Here is a 13,734-nt window from a genome sequence, read left to right on the forward strand (position 1 = left end):
AAAAATAAAATTAGCCCTGGCCGGTAGCTCAGTTGATTGGAGCTTGGTCCAATACACCCAAAGGTGGCAGGTTTGATTCCTGGTCAGGGCACCCAGGTTGTAGATTTGACCTCCGGCTGGGGCGCTTACAGGAGGCAGCAGATCACTGTCTCTCTGTTTCTCTCTCCCTAGAAATCAATAGAAACATATCCTTGGATGAGGATTTTGTAAAAAGAATAAAATTTGTGTTACTATGCTTAATTCCAAAAACTCAGTTATCAAAAATCACTTAAGAGTATCCCCCAAATTACCTGTTACAGTCAACTTACCCCCATACCACTTTACATTTGTTTTGATCAATGATATAAAATACACAATTTTTCTTAACACTGTGGAAAATATGGTTATTATCAGATACAAGGTAACAAACATGATTTTCCAGAAATGAAATTGGCTATAGACTCCTCTTGCTTCTTACCAGAGGGAGGCTTGTCTTAATAAGGAGAAGCTAAACATACAGATCAAAATTTTAAATATATCCTAACATTGAGTAAGGTGCACATTTTTTCCCTTAAGTTGAGAGAAAGAATAAGATCGGATAAATCATACACTAACAGCATGCCTTTAATATTTTATGACACCAGGAGGGATGAAAAGCAAGAAAAGAAAGAGCAGAAAACACCAAGTACTGACCACACACTCGGATTTCATAGGCCAAGAACCTCACAGACAGAAATGCATTTAATCTTCCGAACAACCCTAACACTAAGCACTATCATTAAGTCCCATTTTACATATGAGACGCAAGACCAAGGAGCCAGGAAACACAGTCACTAAGAGCCAGGAAAGTATTATATGGTTGTTAGAGGCGTAAGTTACTAAAGAACATATCAACATGCTTAAAAACAGTTATGCTTCTGAAAACTATATTTTGTAGGAGTAACTTTTCACTCCCACTTCCTATGCTTACTTCTTGGTCCACAGTGGACTCCTTGGTCCACTCCCTTCCAAAGAAGAGGAAAAATTTCTCTGATTGGTGAGATCATGAAGAAAAATGGGGCACATGAAGCTTAGTCTGCTGTGAATTCGTTCTCTCTCACTCTCTTTCTCTCTCTCTCAATATGGAAATAAATACTCATATTGAAATTTTTAGAAAATATTTCTGTAAAATGACATATGTGTTAGTATTTTTTTAAATACAAATGGTCCACAATTTTCCACCCAATTATAACTAAAGTCAGTATGTCTAAAAATTAGAAACAGCACAAAAAAGCACAAAGCTAGAAAGGGAAATCCTCCCTCCTCACTGCCCCAGATGCTTTGCTCTCCAACCACCCACTATGAACAGTTTCTTGTAATTCCTTCTGGAAAAAATATTTTCCAAATATTTCAAAATGAGTATATATTTCCATATTTTAATTGTTTACATTCATAGGGAAGAAACAAACAAAACATACTTTTCAAGTGATAACATTTGTTTAAAAATTTCACCCACAAAGAACAGAAGGGATTACACTGGGGTTATGGTTTTATAAGTGATTTTCTTATTCTATAATCCTACAGAGATTTTATATTTTTAAAGGTTCCTCCTATAAGTAGAAAACTGTAATAATCTGATATATATTAGCAGTTTCTTATTATAAAATGAGCATATTTTCATGAACATTCAAATGTAGACATTTGTAAAGTAAAAATCAAGCCTTTCCTCCTTCTCTAAAGGTAACTACCTCCCCCCGCCCCCCCCCCCCCACACACACACACACGTATATAGACATTTTAGATAGAGATAATGTAAATGTAAAGTTCTGAGGAGAAAATGCATAAATGTACTAGGAATACAAACCTTCACCTAGATAAGTCTTAGTTTCCTAATCTGTCCTATCCTATATAATAAAAGTGTAGTATGCAAATTGTCCCTCAGCCGGAAGTTTGTCCGGGAGTTCAGCCAGGGAGTGAGGCTGACCAGGGGAAGGGAGGGAGGCCTTGGCCGGAAGCCAGCAACTGCTAGAGACCCTACCAGTGTACGCATTTTGTGCACTGGGCCTCTAGTGTAACTATAAAGAGGAATGCTATCCTGCCTGTCTCACAGTGAAGTTTAGAAGCCAAAAGACCAAAAAAAAAAAAAAAGGGATTGAGAGTCTCCATTTTCCATATGTGGCAGTTTTAGAAAATGCAACTCCAATTTTTCATTCTATTTCTTACCATTTTCAGATCATCCCCTGAACACAGGACCATTAACAGGCTGGTACAGAGCATTATTGCCTAGAATTCCTTGTCTCAATTAATCTTCTCCTCCAAGTAGCTGGAACATTCACAGTCTCTGGTCAATGCTTATTTACGGAGTGCTAAAATGGGTTCGATGGAGGAGGTTACCACTATCATTTTGGTACAGGTTTCATGAAGTCTAACTATGCTATCGACCCACAAGTTCTTCAATGCCAAGGTCAGACACTGAGCCAACATGGCGATCCCCTGCTTCTCAAGTTCCTCCAAGTGAAGCCAATAATTAGTGCTGTAGAGAATGATACAGCCAGCAACAACCCCTCTCCCCTCAAAAAAAAAAAAAAAAAAAAAGGAGATTGATTTTGTGCCACTAAGTTTTATTTAAAGACCATGCAATCGAATCCCAGCTGGCTTCATTGAAGCAACAACGTGGGCAATCAGTGACACCAACTGCAATGCTATCATTTCTATAAACAGTAACGAGTGGAGGGGGTAGGAAGGTACTAGAAGCTTATGTATAAACAAGAAAGATCATTTCAGCAAGAGAGATTGTCTTGGCAGACTCTCAGTGTCCTCCTGATTGGCACCCTACGAAATGCAAAGGCCCTCCAACATTTAATAGCATTGAAAGAAATGCTTTCAAACACAGGGAGATTAACATAGCATTGTGCAATGAAAACAACACGTCACAAAGGTAGCAATTTCATACACTAAGTTGTACAGAGAAACATTTCACTGTTTTAAGATATTTCATAGAAATTTAGGGAACAGATGTATAAGTACTCCTTGGCTGTCCCTTTCTAATAGTGATACCAGAGAATAGAACTTGCCCCTTTCTTAGAAGCTGATGAATCATATCTGGCTGTTGAATGAATAAACTTGTGTTGAAGTAAGTGCAAAGGTTATAACATAAATAACTAGGCAGGAGACCTGAATATGAATAAGGCTAGGTAGGCTTGAATTGAGTTGTAGGGAACTTACCTTTGTAAAAAAAAAAAAAAATTATACCAGCATCTTATTTTAATTCAAATACATTATTCCAGTAAAATATTCAGAGATACTATTCTTTGCATTAGAGCCCCTTTCTGACCTAACTCAGCCTACCTTTTTGAACTCTTAAATGCTTTCAAACACTGGGAGATTAACATAAATCTTAGGCAGAATTAATTTTTCCTTCCTTGGGGTGATTCTTACAGTAGGAAATTGGCCTAGGGAAGAGGTTGTTAAACTTGAGACAAACAGAGGTTCCCAAGTATTTCTCTTTGAGCATGTATCATATCCTGCCTAGTATTACACTTCTTCCAAGTACATATATATGTCCCTGCTGGTCTCCAGCACCTAAAATAGAACTTAGCATGCAATCCCTCCTCAAGAAGTGTTTGCTGAGCCCACTGGCGTGGCTCAATGGTTGAGCGTCCACCTATGAACCAGGAGGTCATGGTTTGATTCCCGATCAGGGCACATGCCAGGGTTGCAGGTTCGATCCCCAGTTGGGGGCATGCAGTAGACAGCCGATTGATGATTCTCTCTCATCACTGATGTTTCAATTGCCTTTCCCTTCCTCTCTGATACACACAAGCACACACACACACACACACTCTAGAGGCCTGGTGCACAAAATTTGTGCATGGGGCAGAGGGGTGTTCCTCAGCCTAGCCTGCACCCTCTCCAATCTGGGACCCCTCGTGGGGTGTCTGACTAAACTGGCAGTCGGACATTGCCGGGGTCCAACCCCAGCGGGTCCAGGGGTCCCCAGAGGTGTGGATGGAGTCGGCGAAGAAGGAATGACACGGAGACAGCGTTCAGTTGATCAGCAGCCTAGCCAGGATCTCTAGCCAAGTTCTGGTCAGGATCTCCAGTGAAGTTCTGGTTAGGATCTCCAGCCAGGTTCTGTGTCCGTGTTGTCTTGCTAGGTTCTCCAGCCAGGTTCTCCAGGTTCTCCAGCCAGGTTCTGTAGCCATGTTCCCTCGCTAGGTTCTCCAGCCAGGTTCAGTCACCAGGTTCTAGTCAGGTTCTCTTGCCAATTTCTGTAGTCAGGTTCAGTCCAGGATCTTTTGCCATGTTCTCTCGCTAGGTTCTGTCTCTAGGTTCTGAGGCCAGTTTCTGTCCAGGATCTTTTGCCATGTTCTCTCCAGCGAAGTTCTTTTGTCTCTAGAGAACGTTCTGTGTAGGTTCTGTGCCAATTTCTGTCTCTCTCTCTTTTTCTTGCTGTCTTGTTACATCTGTATTTATACCAGTTGATTCAATCCTATCAATCTCTATTACAAAGGTTAGGGCGTTTCTTATCTCCATTCCAGGGAGTAAAGATTATGTAGCTTAAGCATGATTGTTCGTAGTTAAAGTGATTAATTAACCCGCCTGGCACTTAGTTGAGGGGTTTTATTCCCTCCCTAACTTCAGGGGAAAATCCCTACCTGGGGAAACAACCTTTCTCAGAGACCTTGGTTAAAACACATAGTGCCAAGAAGGTGAGCAAACATATTAAGAACAGTATGCCATATATGCCAGGTCCCTTGAAACAGCAAGCATGGACCGGCTCCCGGCAGGACATCCCTCTCACAATCTGGGACTGCTGGCTCTTAACTGCTCGCCTGCCTGCCTACCTGATTGCCCCTAACCACTTCTGCCTGCCAGCCTGAACGCCCCCTAACTCAGTGGTTCTCAACCTTCCTAATGCCGCGACCCTTTAATACAGTTTCTCATGTTGTGGTGATCCCCAACCACTAAATTATTTTCATTGCTACTTCATAACTGTAATTTTGCTACTGTTATGAATCATAACATAAATATTTGATATGCAGGATGTATTTTCATTGATACAAATTGAACATAATTAAAGCACAGTGATTAATCACAAAAACAATATGTAATTATATATGTTTTCCGATGGTCTTAGGCAACCCCTGTGAAAGGGTCGTTCGACCCCCAAAGGGGTCACGACCCACAGGTTGAGAACCACTGCCCTAATTGTTCCCCTGCCAAACTGATTGATGCCTAACTGCTCCCCTGCTGGCCCGATCACCCCCAACTGCCCTCCCCTGCCGATCACCCCCAACTGCCCTTCCCTGCCGGCCTGATTGCCCCCAACTGCCCTCCCCTGCAGGCCTGGTTGCCCCCAACTGCCCTCCCCTGCTAGCCTGATTGCCCCCAACTGTCCTCTCCTGCTGGCCTGTTCACCTCCAACTGCCCTCCCCTGCCAGCCTGATTGCTCCCAACTACCCTCCCCTGCCAGCCATCTTGTGGTGGCTATCTTGTGGCAGCCATATTGTGATGACGTTGCACATGATGCCACCTAGGCTTTTATTATATAGGATTAAGAAGTATTATCTGGATTGAAAAAATGGCAATCCCTGAAAACAGAAACATGTTTCTTTAATTTTCTATATTCAGATGGAAAAGGGGAGAAAGAAAGAAGGGGTGCCAACTGTGGAGGACTAGTTGGCATGACACAAATGTCTTATGTTTCTGAAAAAGTCTCACCTCCCTCTTCTCTTTTGCTGTACTTAACCCAGAGCCAGGCAAATTGATTGATGGTCTATGACTCAGATGAGAACATTCAGCCCAACCCCATCGCTGTAAAGTACCTGATTTTCTTCTCTGCACGTGGTTCTTAGTTTATAAGCTGGGAGAAGCAAAACTACAGTAGTGACCAGAGCTGTCGCATTGTCGCTATCCTATATAATAAAGAGGTATTATGCAAATTCACCACCACACCCTTGCACAAGATGGCCACCCCCATGTGGTCACAAGATAGCCGCCACAAGGTGGGTGATCAGGCCAGCAGGGGAGGGCAGTTAGGGATGACCAGGCCAGCAGGGGAGGGCAGTTGGGGGCAATCAGGCTGGCAGGGGGGCAGTTAGGCATCGATCAGGCTGGCAGGGGAGTGGTTGGGGGCGGGGGGGTGGTGATCAGGCTGGTAGGCAGAAGCGGCTATGGGCAATCAGGCAGGCAGGCAGGGAAGCAGTTGGGAGCCAGCAGTCCCAGATTGTGAGAGGGACATCCAATTGCTGGTTTAGGCCCGATCCCACAGGTATCGGGCCTAAACCGGCAGTTGGACATCCACTGAGGGGTCCCAGATTGGACAGGGTGCAGGCTGGGCTGAGGGACACCCCTCCCCCACACCAGTGCACAAATTTCGTGCACCGGGCCTCTAGTTTCATAATAAGTGGTCAGGAGCAACTGAGACTTTAAGGGCCTTGCAATGAAAGTACAACTTTGAAAGAATAATCTCAGAAACATCAGTGGAGCTTCATTATATCTTTGGGGAAAAGATAAACATCATTTAAGAAACAATGTACCCACTAGGCTCAGGAAACACACTAACTACAAGGGTGATTGATGACAAAGCCTCATACTTTGGTAAGGTAAATTAATTATCCTAAGGTTATGAAAGAAAACCAATACATCTATTTGTTATATACCAAAGATGATATCATGGAGAAATTGGAGTATGTGATTGTAAAGACCTTTAAACATCGCCCAATAATCTTCCATTTAATTTTATTATTTTAAACTCTCTGGCCTGACTATGTCAATCGGGGTAGGTCAGATGATGATTGAACTCAAAAATCTAAGTTACTTAAAAAAGAAGTATTCACTTCTCATTTATGCGAAACGCTCAACATGGTTCACATAGTGGGGCTCTGTTTATTACAGACACTCAGGAATATAGGCTGATGGAGCAACCATTCCTTGGAACATCATCAGAAGGAAAGCCTGAGGTGAACTGTGCTCTAACTCTATGAAAGCTTCTACATGGAAGTGAGGCCTGTCACTTCCGTTCACATGACATGGGCTAATAATGCAAGTCAGATGATCACATCCTAATATGCTCAAGAAAACAATCCAAAAGACTGGGTGAAAAATTGTAATGACTATTACATTTGCATACAGTAGGCACTTAGCAAATGGCTTGTTTATTAAGTACTTTAAGGCAAATGAACTAACAAGAAGCACTAAGTTCTGCTTTTTGACATTAATTAACATTAAAAAGCTCATGTAAAACAACAACAGAAAATCCCTTTGGAAATGAAAGCCATAGGAAAGTTATGGATATGTGGTATATTACATAATTCATATCATTGTAGCCATTGAAGCATCATTGAAATAGTGAAAAAAAAATTTTTAAACATATTTTATTGACTTTTTTACAAAGAGGAAGAGAGAGGGACAGAAAGTTAGACACATGATGAGAGAGAAACATCGATGAGAGAGAAACATCGATCAGCTGCCTCCTCGACACCCCCTACTGGGGATGTGCCCACAACCAAGGTACATGCCCTTGACCGGAATCGAACCTGGGACCTTTCAGTCTGCAGGCCAACGCTCTATCCACTGAGCCAAACCAGTTAGGGCGAAATAGTGAAAAATTTTAAGCTCAGGACATAAAAACAGCTCAAAAAGTGATTCTACAACAAAGATAATTGCCATGAATAAATCATTTATCCTTTAATCAAGCTTTCCAAGATTGGATCATTGAAGGCAGCTACACACTGAAGTGACCCATATTTCAAAATTAAAACAGTGTGAGCACCTGAGTACATGGCTTCAGGAGGTGGATTTTGTCATTTATTTCTTTATTTGGTGGATTTCTGAAGATTGAATTTGAATTTAAAATATCTTCAATTTATAAATACATTATTGTCATTTGTCTCAATTTTGGAGGGCACCTGTTACCCACATCTCCGAAGAAAAAAAAAGAGATTAAATGACTATATGAATCCTTAGGAGTAAAGGTAGTGTGATGCTGAAAACAATTGTATAATTGTGTCTTTATAGAGAATCCCTCCCTGGGAAATAAGCATAAAGCAATAACCACTTTACAAACATTCTTTCTTAGATCACTTCATTGTCCTTTAGAGTAATCAAAGCCTATATCCCTTAGACATACAACCAGCTGATGCAACCTGTAAGTGGGCAGTTTCAATTTAGATGCCAGTATTATACTTTAAGGTATGGTTGTAACTGGTTTTTTTTAGTTATGTGTTTTTCAGCGGGTTGATAAATTACTTTTGCCAGGAGTGTTTCAATCCCACACCAAGGCCATTTAATGTGACTGTATAGTTCAATCTCAAGATATCTGATAATTCCCCAAGCTACCAGGTTGAGTAGCCCCTAACTGACCAAATATTGTAGAATAATTATGACTGTACACAGAAGGAGGAGAGCCAGTTGGCTGATTTTTTGAAATAGCTTAAGGTGGTAAGATGAGCACAGTGCTCCCCCTGTCCAGTTGTGTCCATTTGTACACACACTCACACACACATTACTATTGTAGGGGCCTAGTATTAGCTGGAGACCTAACACAGCTTTCCCAAGAGCCTGGCTGTTAGGACAGGAACCCCTCTTTTATACCTTAGTGATGCACAGAAGTGATGAGAACCACCCTCCTTTGATACAATGTGTCTGCTTTCCTCCCAATTAGATATTGAGAGGAATGCAGGCAGTAAGCTGCTGTTTTAATCCCTACTCTCCTGTGAGCTTATGTTCTTTGCAAAGGTCCCTATCTATAGAGAAAAATGAAGCTGCTTTACTCTCCCTTTGAACTAAAAACTTAGTATTGTATCAGGTTAATAGCAGTGCCATATACTATGAGTAGAATTGTGTAGAATTTTAAACTTATCTGTCTTTTAATGGATAGGCTCCCCCTGCTAAAACAAAAACAAAAACAAAAGAAATCATTGGTGGAAGGCAGAGATTAACCAAATAACTTGTATCCATATATGCATAACCCATAGACAGAAAATAGGGCAGTGAAGGCCTGGCAGCAGTGGCGGGGGCGGGGGTGGGGTGGGGGTGGGGCGGTCAGAGTGGAGAAGGAGTCAATGGAGAAAAAAGGGGACATCTGTAATACTTTCAACAACAAAGATAAATTTAAAAAATAGAAAAAGAGAATCATAAGACACTGAGAAATAGTCTTAAACAATCCACTTAACCTTGTCTAAGACTGTCTTCTTTGATAGCTCATGCTAGCTCCATCCTCCTGAAGTACAAAACATTTCTAAACTAATATAAGGAGATAAATTAGACAAAATATTAATAATTGAAAATGAAGAGAAAAGACAAGAGAAATAAAACATTTTAATTACACTAAGAAGCTCAAATGTTAGTAATAATTATTTTGTATTTTAACTCTATTTGTTTAATAATGGCTAAATAAAATATTGAAATGTTTGTTTACAATTCCAAAAATTCAGCAATCCATTAATAGAAGCTCTTTGCCCTTGCTGGTTTAGCTCAGTGGATAGAACATTGGCCCATGTACTGAAGGGTCCTGGGTTTGATTCTGGTCAAGGGCTCATACCTGGTACATTGGTTGTAGGCTTGATCCCTGGCCTAGTCTGGCAGCTTGCTCGAGGCAACCAATCGATGTGTCTCTCTCACATCAATGTTTCTCTTTCTCTCTGACTCCCCGACTCCTTCCACTCTCTCTAAAAATCAATGGAAAAATATCCTTGGGTGAGGATTAACACACACAAAAATAGAATCTCTTAGTCTCTTAGAAAAATTACGTCACTGTTCTCCAGTGGTTCTCACTTCCCTCAACCCTAAAGTAACGGGGAAGAAATAGCTGGCATAAAAATGTCTACTCCATGCTGACACAGTTCAAAATACCGGTATTATTGTATGGCTCTTGAGGAAAGTTTGAAAAATTGAAATAGTGAATTCCAGCTCTATTCTCATAAACTGCTCCATGGAAATGTAGCTGATGTCTTTACCTCAATTTGCATGTGCACACTGGGCATAATGCAGAATTGCTGTAATGTCATGCAAATGGCATAAGTCACATGAAATAAATTTTAAAATGGAACACAATAATATCTAAAATATACAGGACATGTATATGATAAGCTCAAAGTTCTCAGAACAATGCCTGACATATTGTGAAAGCTCAATAAAGCTTTAGCTATTATTAAGTCATTCAATTTTTACAACAACCTATGAGGTACATACCATTACCTTAGTAATTTATGCTCTGAATGAGGAATAGCAGGAACATATAAAAGTTATATAAGATCATAAACTAAGAAAAGCCACAATTTAAGCAAAGGCAATGTAGTTCCCAGAAACAATCTATAATCTACGTATTACCTCTGTCTGTGGGAAGGGTGTAAATGAGTCTTTATCTTCACTACTGTGACTACACCATTTTAAAAGAATTCCCCTGGAGTGATAGTTCCCCAGTATAACCAATTATTCCACTAAGTAAACATGCATGTATAAATAAAGTGCAACAATTTCCATTGGATCACATGTTAAATCTAAGATTAAATAAGATAGAAACCAGCTATCATTATTTCCACTTTTTTAAATATAATAATACTAAATTCAAAACTCTTAGTGAGTTTTGTGATTGTTGACACTATTACAGATGTCCCGCATCCCTGCCCTCCCCCTACCAGCCCCTCACCCCCCACCACACACACACACACTTTACCCACCAGGACTCAGCCCTTGCCCTGCCCCCTGCCTCTGGCCATCATCACACTGTCGTCAGTGTTCATTGGCTATGCATATATGTTCTTTGGCCTATCTTTTCAACTTCCTTCATCCAGTCCCCCACCAACTCCCTCCCCTCTGACCTCTGTCAGTCTGTTCCATGTATCCATGCCTCTGGTTCTATTTTGTTCATCAGTTTATTTTGTTCATTAGATTCCACATATAAGTGAGATCTTAGGGTATTGGTGTGGCTTATTTCACTTAGCATAATAATCTCCAGGTCCAGCCATGCTGTTGCAAAAGACTGCTTTATAACTAGGTCTTCTGTATGTCTCATGATCTTGCAACAACCTATGGTGCCAAATGATATGTTATCAATTTTGTTTGGAACTGTTACTATTTGGGAAACTGACTTTACAGGTAAATTGAATATGTTACCTGTTTTTAAATGAGGACATACCCTGTCTAAAAGAGGTAACATATTCAATTTACCTGTAAAGTCAGTTTCTGAAATAATAACAGATCCAAACAGAAATGATAATATATGTGATTGGGCAGCCTATGTAGGAAACACATTAAGTTACAATCCATTCACATTTCATTTAATGTAGAAAAGGAAAATTGAAATAATATTAAAATACATCTCTATTGGACTCCTGAAATATGTATTTTCAAAACACAAAACTTCAACATCGATCATGTTAGTTTAGAATGTAGTGGCTTGAAATCACTTATAAACATAGGTGCAAAAAAAATTATGTTTACATAATTTTCTGAATTGAATGAAAGTAAAAACATGAGATCTCACAGCTGATTTCATTTCACAAGTGTATATTTTCATATCTCATATATAGTTAAATTATCTAATTAGTTCTTTTAAACTGGTTTTATTTTGTATTTAGAGTGATAAGTAACCAGAAAGTCAAAGTTTTATAAAGGATGAATGAAATCTATACATATTCTAATCTTCCCAAATACAGTCTTCATAGCTCTAGATCAGAGTGAAAATAGATAAGTAACCAAATGAGTCAGATTCACCAGAATAATATAGGAATGAAGTTTTAAACATGACACCTATTATAACATTGTTAAATTTTTGAACATTAAAGCTTTTTGCAATTCATGGTCCCCAAAACCTTTAGTTTAAAAAGAGACATTTGTTTAGACAGAGGAAAGGGGTGTACTCTTCCTCTGCCCTCACGCCCAACCCCCCCCCCCACACACACACACACATTTTGTAAGAGAAAATCCAAGACACAAAAAGTGGATTAGTACTTGCAAAATTACTAGACATAATCATTTTAAAGGGAATTTACACCCTAAAAGAAAGAGATGGACAATGGAAAATGTGAAACAGCGCACCATCCCCAAGGCTTTCACACAAAAGAATTTCACGTATTTGGTTTTAGTTTGATTGTTTTTATTTATTTTTCTCAATACTGCTGGTCATTTAAAGGGCCTGCTTTTCTTTCTTTCCCTCCCTGTGCCTTCCCTGGGGGGAGGGGGCGGGGTACTGGTCGGTTAAGCCTCAAACCAATTGGAACTCTCCTGTTTCCGCAAGGAGCACAGAACCTGCTTGATCTCCGGGGCAAACCGCACTCCCCGGAGATGGCCAGAAGTCTCCTTCTCAGACAAAGCCAGAAAAAGAAAAGATACCTGCCTCGCCAGCCACCTGTTCAAAGTCCCCTCTCCCGCCCGGCGCACCCGCAACTTCTCCGAGGAGGCAGAGCAACTCCAAGTCGCAAGTCACAAGGAGAGAGCCGCGAGGCGGTGGAAAGCAGGTCACCTAACGCACCCCTCGCAGAGACCGAGGTTCCAGGGCGGGCGCTAGGTGACAGCTGAAGCATTCTATAAAGCGCTGATGACTTCAGGGCTTAAAAAAAAAAAAAAAAAAGACAACTCGCGGCAGGGCCATCATCGGGCCCCAGCAAGGAAACGCCTTCCTTCCACCACCACCACCGACCCAGCGGAATAGAGGCGCGGAGGGGAAAGGAGAGGGGCCAGGGGGAGGGAGGGGGCGTTCGAGGGCCAAGGAAAGAACACGGGCTCACCGCTTAGGCTGTTGCTGGTCCTCAGGCTCCTTCCACAGAGACACTGCAGCATATGCACTCCTTTCCTCAAAGAAAGCTCAAGAACCTTCATGGAGAAGCGCGCGTGTGGGGTGCGGCCACTCCCCGCCCACCTCCGCTAATGGTCCAACCTGAAGGCGGCCGGTGCTGGAGAGCCGGCTCCCGGGTCCATGGTGCGCGCGTCCCGGGTGGAGAGCAGCTCGCAGCGCGGCCGGGCAGGACCGGGGCGCGGGGCTCGGGGGCGCGGTGTCCGGGCGGAGGAAGTGCGGCGGGCGGGGGCAGCCCCCGGGGAGCCACGGGCGCGGCCACACCCGGTGGGATCGCACCTGACACTGGGACTTCTCCAGGAAGCGTCTGGTCTGCGGACAGGAAGGTGACTGGGTCGGTGCCCTTTCCAGGTGCCGGCACCCCGGAGGACGAGGGCGGGGTCCCTCGAGGGGCCTGGCCTTCTGGCCCGGTGGCTCCGGGCACCCCTTCTGCTCCCGATCTCAGCGTGGGGCGGTGAACCCTGGGCCCCAGCCGGCTGCGCGCGTGCGGAGGGCGACTCGGCGTGAGAATCCGGCGGAAGGGATGCGCCGGCAGGAAGAGCTGGACCCTGGAGCCTGCAAAGCGTCAGAAACGACTCCAGGGACCCGGGGGGTGGGGATGGGGAGGAGGGGATGGGGAATAAAGAAAACTCTGGGGTGCGGGCGAGGAGAGCGAAGGTGTGTCTGGGTGTGGGCGGAGCCCTGATGTGGGAGTCTGCACACCTGGATTTTGTGATGGGGCTCGGTGACCTTGGGTAAGTCACTCTCCCGCTGTGTAAATCAGGGCGGGGAGAGGGTGTGGGATAGACAGTTGTTAGCTTCGTGCCTTCCAGTCTCCTGGAAAAGCTTAGCACAGGTGCAGTGGGAAGGCAGGTGCAGGGGGTGGGGGGTGGGGGGGAGTTGGGGGGGGCGCCAGAAGGGAAGGCAGAGGGAGAGGCAGAGGAGGAAGGAAATCAGAAAATAACACTACACTTAGGCGCACTATTCTGATCAGCTCT

At 42.8% G+C, this 13,734-nt stretch overlaps 1 protein-coding gene across 8 annotated transcripts in view; it reads right to left on the reverse strand.

The window, feature by feature from the left end:
- Window positions 1-13,734, reverse strand: part of FGF12 (fibroblast growth factor 12) — a 528,942-nt gene that overhangs the window by 353,313 nt on the left and 161,895 nt on the right. The window contains exon 1 of one of the 8 annotated variants that reach the window (XM_081087035.1): window positions 12,693-13,065. The exons of the other annotated variants lie outside the window; for them this stretch is intronic. Within the exon in view, the coding sequence (XP_080943161.1) occupies window positions 12,693-12,783 (91 nt within the window). The 5' untranslated portion in view covers window positions 12,784-13,065. Of the gene's footprint in view, window positions 1-12,692; window positions 13,066-13,734 lie in introns of those variants that run through there. 8 annotated transcript variants of the gene reach the window in all.

Source organism: Myotis nattereri (genome assembly GCF_964212035.1).
Source record: "Myotis nattereri genome assembly, chromosome: 3".
Taxonomy (NCBI): Eukaryota; Metazoa; Chordata; class Mammalia; order Chiroptera; family Vespertilionidae; genus Myotis; species Myotis nattereri.